The following is a 15,761-nucleotide window of genomic DNA, read 5'->3' on the forward strand; positions in this document are numbered from 1 at the left end:
TTTCTTGTTGCAACCTAAGAGCGCTGCTCTGAAGCTGCACGCGGAGGACATGTCCACCTTGCTGACGCAGCATGCTTTGCAAGCAGCAGATGCGCGGGACGAGCACAACGATGCCAAACAGCTGCAGCTGGATCAGACGGACAATATAGACGGTGAGTAGTTGAGCGCTGAGCATTGCCATTTAGCCATTTAGCCATTTAGCCTTAGCCAGAACCGAGCTAGCACCACTAAAACTACAACTACTACAAGTAAACCACACACAAAAGAATCTTCTTCTCTCTGAGCTTTTGAATACCTAACGCACTCGAAAATCGAAAGTATATCTTACCTTATGTATCTATATATTGCGTATGTAATTTGTTATTAGCTTTTGGTTGATATACAATTTTTTTTTTTCGTTTAACCAACATTGTTTCCACCATGCGTTCAAGAAAAGCGAGAAAACCCTACCAGCAACATATTTTGAGAAACTGTAAAGAATATTTTAGACAATTTGTAGCTTAACTTCTGTTACTTTCCTGCCCCTGACCCGTAATTGAAATCTAACCCAATTGAGCAAATTACTCTAATCCATAGTTAAGTTGTGTAAACCCCTGGATAAATCCCAATTTCCTCAGTAAATATGTGTATAAATTGGAGAAGGGTACAATAAATTCCTACAACTTAACTGATCTAAACTCCAAGCTCCAGTTTATATGTTTATTTCCTGAATGTTCCTGCATGCATTTTCCTCATTTTTCCAACCCCTGAGACAAGTATACCCTTTTAAAACCCCGTATTTTGTATGCTTTTGTAAGTACAGTACCTTAATTTGTCCTATGTATTTATCGATATATTCCGAATGATAGATCCTAAGAGAAGTAAGACCCAAAGTGCTAGCTAGAGCAACAGATCAACACCTCTCCTACCAGAATATCTCTCTACATGCATATCTTTATTATTTCGTTGTTTGTCGTATCTTATGGTATTCTATATTGATATATATATATACTTAAATCTAGCTTTTAGGACGAGTTTCCCATTTAAGCTGCGACTAGATCGTGATTTCGATTGCGGTTTAGTTTTTTTTTGCCGTATGTTTGCCGCATGTTGCATGTTTTATGACGCCTATACATAGACATAGACACACACCATAAATACCTTGATACACTCCCACGCCATCACATACACATATTCGATTTTCATTTACGTATCGATTATTTTAATGTTATATCTATTATTTAAAACTTATCAGTTGATATTACCTTCATGATGCCACAACTAGTCCTAAGTCAGTTCGAAAATTCCCTAAAGAAATTCAATTAGTTTTTAAAATAAAATGCCTTCGTAGACATCCAAAACCAAAAAAAAAAATAGCACAATTGGCGTACACAACATCAAAAACTAAACACTTATAAATTATAAAAAACAAAAATAATCATACAATAAAAACATGTAACAAATTTCAAATTCAATTTAATTTCATTTGATACACTGAAGTTATTTTCCAAGCGCTTTCTGATTAATTTTTTGTTCCCAAAATACCCTAATTTCGTTATTTACTTATTCTTCATTTCATTTATAAAACTCTGCTAAAAAAAAATGAATTCAATTTCAACAAAAGTAACCATGAAAACCCTCTAAATTTTTTCCAAATCTCTTTTCGTCTTTAATGTTGCAACTTATTGTCTAAGAAATGGAACAGAAACCAAAAAGCAAGCAAACAAAAAAATAATAAAAACTTCTCAGTGTGAAAAAGAAAAATAAAAAAAAAACAGCTTCCAAAATCGATGTGTTCTTATTTCCGTTATTTCCACACACACACTTAAATACAAGCCCACCCACACACACACACTCACACACACAAGCACACTCGCCCACACACAGATACAGACTGTACTTTTCCCTCTTTTGGATATTTCTACTAACATTGCTGCATTTATGATTTAATGTGAAAAATATCCGTTGAACCATATTTTGTCACACTGTTTTTAACGAGATAACTGTAACTGACTGTCTGTGTTTTTTCAATTGGTTTTCTGCCAAGCTAACTAAATGTATTCCAACTATCTTTCTTTTGCCTACTCTCTTTCTATCTCTATCTCTCTCTGTCGCTCTCTCTCTGTACTTAACTGTCTGTGTGTGTGTATGCTTGTGTCTGTGTTTGTTGCACATATCCTTTGACGTTTAAACGAGAGCAGCCGCCAAAATAACGGTAAAGTGTAAAGGAGAGCGACAAATCTCGCACATTGGCTCCAAATTGCGCACAAACTAAAGAAACATTTGAAAAACTGATCACAGAAATTTTGAATGAAATTAAAACGAAATTGAAATTACCTTACAGCTAAAAGAAAAAACCCCGCACCCAGCGCCCTAAAACCCCTCACCACCTTCGAAACCAACAAATCTCAAAAAAGAAAAAGAACTGGAATTTGCTAATATAACAAAAAGAGTGTAATAATATAAAATAAAAAACTAAATATATATATATATACTTATAAACACCAAGCAAAACTATAGCTAAAAATCTGTTGCAACATTGAAGTACTAAAACGAAAGTTATCCCAGAAAACAAAACAGACAAAAAAAAAAAACAAAATATTGTGTATGAGAACTGTATTATATAGAATCAAAAATACAAGACTATAAGATATAAGCCCAACCAAAAATTGTCGATGCCACGAAATGACACGAAACCAAAGTTGTTTACATTGATTTTGTTTAACTTATTATTTTTCCCAATCCGTTTCACACTGTTCACACTGTTGATTGATTGATTTGCTTTGATGCAAAGTATACTTAATTTAGCTGAATTGTTTTCTTAGAGCTATAAAGTCCTGCCGATCCGAAACGATGCCGCCTTAGCTTTAAGTCCAGCCTTGATTTGATTTGTTTTGTTTTTTCCACAGACTCCGCCAACTGTATGATTAAGATTCTTGATTTAACTTGTTTTCGCCCACCCCTTCCTTTTTCGATCGATTTGTATATTATGATTTCCAGGCTTCGTTATTCCCTTAGCCTCGATTCCTAGCCCCAAAATCCACGCCGATCACTTGACTTGTGTTTCTAGCCTTACGTTTATAATCTTTTGGCCACCACACGCATTCAAACACAAAGTTTGTTCCGAAATCGAAACGAAATGGAAATTTCCCAAAACCATTTAAACCCAGTCTCGTAGCTGTTTTTTGCTCCATTTTTCTTGCATTTTTCCCAAAAACACAAACACAAAAAATAGCCTATTAATGAAGCCAGCACTAGGGTGAACCGAACTGTAAAAAAAAAAATGATCAACGTTTAAGAAGAATGTAGAGTACCAATTTTACACGAGAAACTGGAGATTTGGAATCTGAGACTTTATTAAAAAACACAACAATTTAAATTGAATTACGATATATAAATATAAAAATATGTATAAGGATCTCTTTAGACGTCAAAACGTAACCAGATAAAATTCAAAATTTTAGATCTTAAAATTGAACAATTTACTAAAATTTTTGTTTGAAGTTCATCAAAATAAGTAAAAACCAATATCTATTCGAAGTTAGATTGTCCAAGATTTTCTGAGGAGTCTTCATAATGCGATATTGATCCACCCTAGTTGCTATTTATTAATAGGCACAACAAACAATATTTTACACACTCCCGAGTTTTATTGCCTTTCTCCTTCGTGACTACTTAGTTCAAATTAGACACTATCCACACCCACCGTACACATCCGAAAAGCATTGGCATTAAGCCCATTGTGCGCATGGAATGCAAGAGAAGCGCGATCGAATCCGAATCCCCTGCCTCTTCATCTCTATATCCACCCCTTCAGTTCCCACCCCCACAGTGATGACGCCTAATATGAACCAAGCAAATGTTTGCAGGTCGCGTCAAGTGTTTTAACAGTAAGCACGAACCTCATCCGGATCGAGAACAGGATCGAAGTCGTGAGAACGATCACGGCGTTATCGAGGAGGTCGTTGTGGATCGCGATCGTGACATGGATGTGGAGGAGGATCATGAGCCGGCGGACATTGAGGAGTCGGCCTACCATGGAACGCCCCCCAAGTACAGAAGGGCGGTGGTCTATGCCCCTCCGCATCCCGACGAGGAGGCAGCCTCCCGTTCGGGGTCGGAAATCTATGTGGACGGTGGCTACAATTGCGAGTATAAGTGCAAAGAGCTCAACATGCGCGCCATCCGCTGCAGTCGTCAGCAGCACCTGATGTCCCATTACCCGTCGCACCACCCGCACCACCGATCCCTGATGGACTGCCCCGCCGAGGCGGCCTACTCACCACTCGTGGCCAATAGTCAGGCCTACCTCACCAGCAATGGAACGGTGCAGCAGTTGGACTTGGCCAGCTATCATGGTCACGGACCGCACCACAATCACCATCATCCACCGCCTTTGCCTCCGGCACCAGCACCTCCCAGTCACTCGCAAAGTTCGCCGCATTATCCCGCTGCCTCGGGATTGGGATTGGGATCGGGATCGGGATCGGGATCTGGATCGGTTTCAATATCCGGATCGGGATCGGCCATATCCGCACCGGCTTCGGTGGCCAACTCGGCGATCTCCCCGCAGCCCAGCTCGAGTTCCAGTGGATCCACTTCATCGGCTGCGGCGGTTGCTGCCGCAGCAGCGGCGGCGGCCAACCGGCGGGATCATAACATCGACTACTCCACCCTGTTTGTCCAGTTATCGGGCACTTTGCCTACCCTGTACAGGTGTGTCAGCTGCAACAAGATCGTGTCGAATCGCTGGCACCACGCCAACATCCATCGACCCCAGAGCCATGAGTGTCCTGTCTGCGGACAGAAATTCACGCGCAGGGATAACATGAAGGCCCACTGTAAGATCAAGCATGCGGACATCAAGGATCGGTTCTTTAGCCACTATGTACATATGTGATCACTTCTCTAGGCAGGCAAAACAAATCAAATCAAAAGTAATCAGTAACGGAATGCAAAGGTTTTCACAACTAACGTGTTTTAAGTAACCAAGAATCAAGTAAACGTATACGTAATCTAGAGTGAGGAGCCAACAGCCATCAGTTGGGTGTACATCTATATCTATTTATAAACCTTAATATACCTATGCTACACGTAGTTAATTTCAAGACCTTTACACCACTTATTGTTAAATCGTCTGAACCTCTAGATGCTTTTTGGTAGGTCACTAGCAAACCAAATGGATTATTATATCGATATAGAAATACCGCGATCAGTACTCAGTGGAGGGAAACTTTGACAAGTATTATATGTAGAATTCCAATCGATTTCCGCGTTAGTTATTATTATTTTATTTACTTAATTAACATGTGCTGTAGTGAATGTTGACTAATTTTTGTTCGTGTCATTTTGTGCCATATTAGCTAATATTTCTTCTAGTCCATAGGCCCTAAGGTCGCAAAAAGATAATTAAATAAATGCATAAAGATATAGAAAATTGCAAAAGTCAAAAAGCAACGAGCAAGGCATGCAATATCGAGACTTAAGCAAAAAGCAAACAAAATATGCCGCACTGAAATATTTTTGAGAAATTCTGTTTATTACGCTCTGTAGTACTATTCAATTTTGTCTTACTTCTGATCATATTCGTTTGGAAAAAATTCAGATAGCGTCCAATTTCGAACTGTTTGGCCAGAGCCCCCCAGAAAAAACATCGGGATTCTGGAATTGGACGCTCTACTGATTTATGTCTTTGGCAAAACACCCACCGAAGTTGATTGGAGTTGCTTGCAAATCGAATAAGTTATTAATTAACCATCTACGATCCAGCGCTTGCTAAAGAACAAATTTAAATCAGATTTTATCGAAAAATGTACTTAAACATTAGCTATAGATACCAATCAAACAATAAATCCAATTAATTAACACTTAAATACGGATATATACAAGTATATATATGTGAAACGGATAAATCAATATTTAACATCTTTAACTTTACTTAATAAATCTCTTTCAACTCAAATTCCAGTTCTTTTCATTTGATAAAAACAAACAAAAGTCCCCTAGGTACTAAAAGCCACTTAACACAATTAAAAATAAAAAAAGTATTAAACATTTATTTTAAATCGAAAAATATAAATCAAAATTTAAACATCAAGCGCACTGTCTTAACGGTAAGTTGAAATTTCTAAGATCTTATTAAGCACAAATTCTTCTCCTCTATAATTTAGAGTTATGTTACCTAAGTTAAATATAAATATATATCTTATTTATGTATTATGATTTAAATTTAAAAAGATAAGCTACAAATTCGAACAAAACTAAAGAAAAAAAAAAAACAGGAATTGGCCAAACGATTGAAAATTTGATTTAGTTTATTAAACTTTTTAAACAAAACACTTGCCTCTACTCACTCACTCACTCGATCTATCTATCCTACTTTAAAGCTCTACTTCTCTCTCCCTCTAAAACTCAGTCTGTCTCACTCTGTCTTGTTCTCGCTCAATACATATTGTATGCAGAGTTTCTCGTCCAGTTTTGGTCGAGGATCTAAATTGTTTTTGATCTGCCAGGCAGGAGGGGTGTTGAATGAAATGCGTTCGATAAACGATAAACAACATTCGATGTTCGATATACAATATACGATATGCCTTTTCTTATCGACGTTGCTGCGCTACAGTTATTTCGTTTAGTCTTCATACTAAATCAGTCATATAATTACTTGTTTTGACTCATTTTTTTAACCTCATCTGCGTTTTTTGGCCCCAAACTGACCCCGTCCCTCTCACGCTCACTCTCTGTCTCTCCCCAACTTATGTACATTCACCAAACAATAAACACAACCCGCTCCGCAAAACCCTCCTTCGAAAACAGTGACAAAAATTAGACACTAATACGGTTCTTGGGCTCTCTTGACAAAAAAATTAACAAAGAAGCTGAAAAGATAACGAAACTGAATCGGAACCAACAATCATTATTTAAAAAATTACTATTACTATTAAATTTTAAATAAGTGTCCAAACACAAATCATTTGCACATACATACATATATATAATTTGGTTTGGGTTCCTCAGTATCCAATTCAGTCGCCCCACCGATTATTGTAAATAATTCGAATATTTTAAGCGAATTGCCAAGAATCAATTGATTGGTATCATCATTTTTGACATAGCGATAATGTTCCTACCCCTCCCCAATTCAAGTGCTGTTCTACATTTCCCAATTTCTCGAAAACCCATGGAAAAAGCAAAAGAAAAACCAATTCTTAACTGTATTTATTTGTCAATTTTTTGGGTGTAACAAAATTTGTTTGCGAAAAATTCAAGATATATATATAAAATCCAAAACCCTCCACGTGAAGAGTGTCTCTGCCCACATAACACCATGTCTCAGGGATATGAACAAAATTGATTTAACAATCATTCGTTTCAGTTTTAATCATTCTTTCCATGGCAAAAAAATATAGCCGAAATTACGAATCTACTACCATAAACACACACCAAACACACACACACACACGCTGACTCTGAGAACCATCTAATTATACAGCTTAAGAATTATTATAAAAATGATTTTTCTGTTTCTGTGAATCACCAACAACAACATTGTTTTTCTCTTCTTTTTTTCTTTGCGCGTTTGAACGAACAAATTAATAAAAACCGAAAACGAAACCGAAACCGAAATACCCATGCTAAAAAAAAACCACAAAAAATCGTATGAAAATGCAATCAATCGAATAAATAAATTACAATTAATTGCGCAGGCTCCAAGGCCTGGCACATGCGGCTAACTTTCGAGCGCCTCTCGGGCGGCTGCAACCTGCACCGTTGCAAGCTGTGCGGCAAGGTCGTCACCCACATCCGCAACCACTACCACGTCCACTTCCCGGGCCGCTTCGAGTGTCCGCTGTGCCGGGCCACCTACACGCGCAGCGACAACCTGCGCACCCACTGCAAGTTCAAGCATCCCATGTACAATCCGGATACGCGCAAGTTCGACAACCTAATGTCCTCGTCGGCGGTGGGGGCGGCGGCCACGCCCACGGCCAGCCAGCTGGCGGTTGCCTCCCAAGCGGCAATGGCAGCGGCAGCCGCGGCGGCCTTTAATGCAGCGCAACACCAACAACAGCAGCAGCAGCAACATCAACACCAGCAACAGCAGCAGCAACATCAGCAGTCGCAGCAACAGTCCCAGCAGCAACAGCAACAGCAGCAGCAGTCCCAGCAGCAACTCCATGCCCTCGCCCAGCAACACATGTTGCAGCTGCAGCCGCAACACCACCAGCAGCAGCAACACAATGCCACAAGTGAATGATACAGTCAGTATCTGGGCTGGAACTATGGTGCCTGGCGCCCCGATGACCCCAACCCCAAGCAGCAGCATCGCAAGGCTCAGCCCTTTAACTTTTATGCCCGCGACTTCTACTACCAGCATCAGCAGCAGCAGCAGCAGCAGCCACAGTCGCTCAGCACCAGCCTAAGCAATGGCAATGGGAGACAACAGCAGCAACGGCGTCAGCAGGAGCAACATCAACCTGCCCAGACGATCATCATCGATGAGAGCGACAATGAGCTGGAGCTGGAGGAGCAGCAGATGAGGCTGAACTTCGAGCGGTATATGGAACAGCTGAAGCAGCTGGCGCCCTACGATCCCCAAGAAACTTTGTGCAATAGCAACACCAATACCAATACCAATATAAATAACATTAACAGCAGCATAAGCAGCATCAGCAGCATCAGCAGCGGCGAGCCCACGAATGCCAATCAAAAGGAAGCTACTACAACTACTACTTATAGTAATATTAATGATAACAATAGTTATGCTAACAACAGCACTAGGAACTACAACAAAAGGCCGCAGCAACAGCAGGAGCAGCAACAGGAGTAACTGCAGCAACCACATTCGCAAAAACATCATCAGCAACAGCAACCAATTGATACTCAAAGCAAAGTTAATTTAGATGAGAAACGCGTATAATGTCTTAAATGTTGAAACGATTTAAGGGTAAGCCAAATTTATTTGTCAATTATGTAGGCGAAATATGGAGAGGAGAGGATAAATCCGCGGCTGCGAGAAGGAATCTAATGCTGATCTGTGCAGGAAGCGACACATTGTAATGGTTTCAACTAGATACGGATGTTGCAGTCACACACACGCACTTATATACAGTATAGTAAGAGATTTATTTGTAATGGAGTTTTAATTGTAAAAGTCTTGTTCGTGGGGCAAGCAAAAGGGTTTCCAAGACAGCTAAGAACAGGGTGGAATTTAGGGCGAAATGGAAAAAAAAAAGGTTTTAATTAGCAGCACTCAAATATTTACAACAAAAAGAAAAACAAAAACAAAAAGCTTGAACTAAACGTAACCTAATTGTATTTAAAGAACTACTCATATATGGAATTACAAATTTTACAAATTAAAATCGTTGGACCTGTCAGACATTTGTGCCAAAATCTCTTGGTGGTAGTGCCAACATCCTTGGCTGCACTCTCTCTTTTTGCACCTGTTCGTTGTTGCATTTAACACTAATATGTGCACACCCACAGCCACACACCCCCACACTAACCCACCCACCCGGAAACCACTCTGATACTCTATAAAAAAAAAAAATTAGGAGCAAACACCGAACATTGAAGACATTTAAAACGAGAGATTTCTATGCTGCTAACCATTTTACTGTTTTATATAAATGTATATTTAATTACGATCTAATGGATGTCATGTGTTACGGATAAATAACGAGAACTGTAAAATAGAATGATAACATTACTGGACTTAACCGATATTTATAAAACAATATTCAATGGGATTTTCTCTGCATATAGATGTATCTATGATGTACAAATCGGTGCGTTTGATCGATGTTAGTTGACCTTGAAGACATGCATTACGGCAGCCCTAATCTTAGCGAATCAGTTTTAAACTAATCTAATCTAAACTAAACTAATTCACTGATTATGGATACTAAACTAATGTTAATTTATTTATAACCATCCTGGGAGTATGTGCGAATGAGTCTCGAACTGAGCGATTGCCAATGGATCAAATCCGATCTGATCTGATCTGATCTGATCTGATCTGATCTGATATGATGTATTATAGTTAGCGATACCATCGCCAGATCCATGCATGTGGCCGAATTTGTTATCCAGTCTATATAATATACTTACTTACATATATAAACATGCGTGAGCTAATATTAATATTCGCTGATTCTTATTACGGTGTAAATATGATTGAAAATTCTCCCACGATTTCTGATAGTTAATGTATATTTAAAATCAGTTTTTTTGTAATTTGTTGTTGTACATTGATTGCCAAATCCCAGATATTGGTGCGCACACACACACACAAACACGAACATATAAAAACAAGCAAAAAAGAATCACATACACACACACACACGTCTAATTGCCTAAAGAATTAATGCATAATTCTAAATATATAGTTATATATTATATACACACATATTCATAATATTTATTTGTTCTACTTCTTAACATGAAATGTTTAGTAATTAAATTTACATTATTAATAATGCTACATCAAATACTGCCCCCGACTTAATGTTTGTTTAATGTTTATTTTTAACGCTGTTTTGTTAAACAAAAATTTAAGAAATTTATCTATATATGATGTGATAACTATAGTAAAACTAAACACACACACGACCACAAACACACAAACAAACACACCCACACATTACAAATTGAAATTATGTTAATTAAGCAGGAGTGTAGAGAGTTGAAGTTTTTTTAAAAAACGATCGAAAGTAATCTATAGTTTGTGTGGTATGCAAAATGGTGCTAAATCCAAATATACTTTAAAGTATAATGAGTAGGTCAAGAGGGAATGAAAGGAGGAGGTCAGCTCTCCTTGAATCGTATCGTATGTGCAATATGACTAGTTTTCGTTTAAGGTGCAGGATGTTGACGAGACCACGCAAAAGCCAACCATTTGAATAATGCGAAAAAAATAACAAAAAATAAAAATATGTGTAAATACAAAGCGGTGCTTACCCCCTACATCAATTTAAAAAAAAATAATGCTGTGCTGCAGCTATTCGAAATCCTTTTAAATGTCACACAAATTTGGAGGAGAGACACCGCCAGAAAACTAAATAAATGTTAGCATATCACTATGAATATGATTATAAATATATATACATCTGATAAAGCAGCAGGCAGAAGAGCAGTTAGTTAATGAGAACTTTTCGCTACAATTTCTGTGTCTATTTACAATAAATGTCATAAAGCTTATCAAATTACCGAAACACACCACCAACACAAAAACCACACACAGCCCAAAAACACTTTCATATTTATTTTGGTGCCTTCTTTTTAAACCATTTTGAATTCAGTCCTTGATTTCGATTTTGACTTTGACTTTGACTTCGTTTAACCAATTTTAACAGCATTTTTGCAGTCGATCAGAAGTGGTTCGAACCTTTAATTTTAATGACGTGCTAGTTTCAATGTAAACTTAGTTTAATCTAATTTTTGTATTAATAAATGCAATACAAACTATTTTTAGTTTTATTTATAAACAACAACAACAGCGGCAGCAACAACAACAAAAGTTGAACATGAAAAAACGAAAAGAAAATAGAAAAAAATCATAAAAAAAATGAAATCAATTTAGTTAACGTTAAGCAAAGTGAAGCAAGCCCACAATATGCTTGCAGCATTTGTTACAATTTATATATACACACATAAATATATATATTACAATATTTTTTAAAACGATTTTTAATAAACATTCTATCTATTATGGCAGCCTTTCAATGAGATAAAATGAATTACTAAACAAAATAAAACCTAAACCGTAATAAAATCATATAACTATAACTGAAGAACAGGCAGATGAACCAATCTCACACAAAAACACACATACACACACCCTCACAGACAGACCGAAACACACACAGAGAAACAAATGAAACAAAACAAAAAAAAAATTAAAACTAAATCAAATAAATTGAATTTTATGGAAACAAAACTATATGGTGATCACTTTATTATTTTTGATCCTCTGACTCCGAAACCGAATCTCCGAATCCCGTTCTGCTGTGCGCTTTGAATTGTGCTTCCAATGATGTTAGGGGTGCCCATGAAAAGTCGAACTAATGTCTAAGAAACTATACACCAACTATATACCAAGTATATACCAACCAACACACTCACCTCCACATTTGTCTACACACATGCGCGCGCACACACACACACACATACGCATAGAGAATTTTCAAACCTCGGCCCAATTTCCTGTTTTTTTATGATTTGAATTTGTTAACCTTCAACCTTTCAACATTTACGAATACCCTACTTTTATCAACTTAATATATATATGGATTTATTATGTATCAGTTTCAGCCCGAATTCGTTAAGTGTAAGCCAAAATGATTATTTGCACAAATGAGTTACACCCAAAAAAAAGAAAGAAAATTAGTATTGAAAAATACGAATATACAGGAAAAATACCCCTCATTTGATCATAAAAGAATTGTTACCCACATTTGTGCTATTTAATATATATTTATACATACATGAATATATCTATATGTATGCGTCGATTGTGACTAATTTCATTTGTAAAAAATTAATATAAAGTGAAATTACCAAAAGCCGAAAGAAAGGATATTGCAGGAACAAACGGAGGCATTTTATAAGTTAATTTGTAACTGAGTAGTGCATTGGAAAACAAAAGCAACTTTACCTTAATTGATAATGAAATGAATTCTTATACAGAAATGTTGCCTACTTATCCGGCGCACTATTCAAATATATATTTTATAAAAGCTAGTTGTAAAAGGAGCTCGCCTTTATATACATATACCTATACTTCTAAATTTAAATCTATGAACTATAATATTAAAGAAAGTAAAGAATATTTCATTTGCACGCTGAAATATATGAGGAGACGCAGAAACGATCCGAAATCCTTTTGTGTTAGCCACACATTTATGTATATTTTGCGTTGACCTAAGTTGCTTGATTGTAGTTAGTCACGTTTGTTTGTTTTTATAAGTACTAATTTTTTTTTGTATTTTTTCCTTAGATTCTTAGTTTCTTAGTCTAGTTTGATCTTTTTTCATTATGCCGCCTAAGTATATTTGTTTTTTGCTCACAAAACGGAACTACCTATCTCTGTCTCAAGCCATATATCTCTCCCCCTCTTTCTTTCTCTGTCTCTTTCACACACTCACTTTTACACCACCCCCCACCCACTATCTCTCTCTGTCTATTATACGAAAAACCAAACAAAAAAAAAAAAAAAAACAAAAAAAAAAACCAAAAAAAAATTCAAAAAATAAAAGAAATCTATTTCTCTGGGCTGATTTTCGTCCCGCTCGACGGGCTGTTGTGTGTTCTGTTCTTCTCTTTCTCGTTCTCGAACCGCAGGCAGCAGCGCCCGCCACCACCTGTCGACCCCCCTGTCGACCTCGTCGTCGGCCTCGCCCCCGCCGCCCCCTTTCGGGATGCACCTGTCGGCGGCCCTGAAACGCGAATACCATCCGCTGCACTATATCGCCGCCGGCAATGGCCACAACGGCCCGCCCGCCCACGGCTACAATCAGGGATCGGGCAATACGCCAAATAGTGCTGGATTGGCCGGATCGGGAGGAGCAGGAGCAGGAGCAGCCGGCGGAGCAGCTGCAGCCGGCGGTGGCCATAATTCACATCACACCATGTCGTACCACAACATGTTCACGCCGTCCCGCGATCCGGGCACCATGTGGCGGTGCCGCTCCTGCGGCAAGGAGGTGACCAACCGCTGGCACCATTTCCACTCCCACACCGCCCAGCGGTCCATGTGTCCCTATTGCCCGGCCACCTACAGCAGGATCGATACGCTGCGCTCCCATCTGCGGGTCAAGCATCCGGACCGCCTGCTCAAGCTGAACTCGTCCATTTAAGGGCGTGGTCGGGGCCCGAATTCAGCCCAACATCGCCAGCTTTATCAGCAGCATCAGCAGCAGCAACACCAGCAGCAACACCAGCAGCAAAACCAGCGGCAGCAGCTATATCAACAGCAACATCAGCAACCAGCTTACTACATCAGCAACTATAGAAACTTTAGCAATAGATATGGCTACAGCGAGAGTTTATTGTAAATCGCTGCAGTTTAGATGGATTTTTTCTTGCATTTAGTCGTCGTCTGTACATTACCCACTAGCTATTCAAGCAATAACAATAACCCACAACTAGTAGAACCGAAGATGCTATGACAAAACGCGTTAAAAGTATATTGATAATCTTAACTATAGCTATTGGTAAACTTTGACAAAATCGTCCCATCAATTTATAAATGTGTGTATAACTAAAGAAAAATTAGGAAAAGGTTTCAGTTGCTAACTAAGGAGGAGGATATAACCAATAAAACAGGGCAGCGAAAGCAAGAAGTTCGGCTAGAACAGTTTTCTAAAGCCACAAACAAACCGTTTCAAAGGTTTCTAAATGTTGTTTCCTAAAAACTACAAAAGTAATAACTACCCTAATGGTAGAGAGAGAAAGTCGAAGGAAAAGCGAAATGGGGTCACCACCACACCACCGAAAGCGTGGGGTCACCAGACGATAGAAGGAGGAGCAGCAGCAGCAACAGCCGCCACAGCAACAGCAACAGTCACCCACAACTACTACTCATACGAAGGTCACATTAGGTTTTAGTTTATTTTACTGTTTACCATTTAGATCTTAGTGTTAACCAATATGTTCTGCAGAGTAGGAAACGGATGAGGGAGCTACTCAACCAACTACAAAGAAATTTTCATATACCTCAAATGCATTTCAGTTTTATTGTTGATTGCTTAATTTTAATCTACGTAGACCGTTAGCACTTATACATTAACTACATTTTAATCGGTTCCGATTCGATAGCCAATAGTTTACAAATTTTTTCCTCTGTTTTTTTTTTGTGTTCTCTAACAATCTTCTGATTTTGTCCTATGTTTTAAGTTAAACTTTTTAGGATTAGCTCGAACCACTTGAACCACCTCACTTTTTTGTTAAGAATGTTTATATTTATGGTAAAATGTTTATTTAGTTAAAGTACACACACACATATATTAAAACACAAAGAAATAAAAGTTAGCTGATATGAGGGCTATACCAGAAAAAAATCATATCACTACAATCAAAAAAAAAATGATTGGAAAAATTTATAGAAATTATATTTTTAAATTGCTTCATTGTCTGCTCAATTGGCGAGAAATTGGACGAATTCATTATAATTTGTAATCAATGATCTTGCTTTTTGATTACCATAACCAAAACGTCCCCGCAGAGACGGCAAAAGTAATTAATTTTAAACATTTTGTGATAGACAAAATTATGTTTCGGCACAAAACAAACAAAAAATATATTATAAAGGAAAATAAAATATAAAATTAAATGTGATATTTTCGGCACAACACTTTACATAAAAACAAAATACAAATCTAAAGTGAAAAAATAACAAAAAAAAATGGTAAAATATCGTAAAGGTGACGCAACATTTGGCTTAAGTTGCTTGCCTTTTGGATATTTATTTAGAAGATTTTTGTTATAGCATTATTCAAAATTGTTATCTTTCGGTCCAAAGCACAAAATGTATAAAATTATATTCTAGTTATTCTTTAAACTTACTTTTACCTTAACTTTAAAATCTTACTTGATTTCCTAATTTTAAGTAACGTGCATGTGCGTGTTTATAATATCTATTCAAAAATATGTGCACACAGAGATCATAATTTTATTTAGTTTTACGTTGATTGAGTTGAAAAACGTTAAGCCAATAAACTACCGCAAAATTAAAATCAAAAAAACAACAACAGCACAGATGTTAAGGCAAACCACTACTACAC

General features: G+C 37.6%; 1 protein-coding gene across 3 annotated transcripts in view; it reads left to right on the forward strand.

Moving 5' to 3' along the window:
- The window catches only part of LOC128251814 (sex determination protein fruitless), a 135,699-nt gene extending 121,267 nt beyond the window's left edge, over positions 1–14,432 (forward strand). Inside the window, exons 7-8 of one of the 3 annotated variants that reach the window (XM_052979003.1) lie at positions 20–152; positions 13,321–14,432. In XM_052979003.1, coding sequence (XP_052834963.1) covers positions 20–152; positions 13,321–13,835 — 648 coding nt within the window. In that variant the 3' untranslated portion in view covers positions 13,836–14,432. The other 2 variants (XM_052979002.1, XM_052979001.1) reach the window with 2 other exon arrangements.
- Positions 14,433–15,761: the final 1,329 nt, after the last annotated feature.

Source organism: Drosophila gunungcola, chromosome 3R (assembly GCF_025200985.1).
Source record: "Drosophila gunungcola strain Sukarami chromosome 3R, Dgunungcola_SK_2, whole genome shotgun sequence".
NCBI classification, from domain to species: Eukaryota; Metazoa; Arthropoda; class Insecta; order Diptera; family Drosophilidae; genus Drosophila; species Drosophila gunungcola.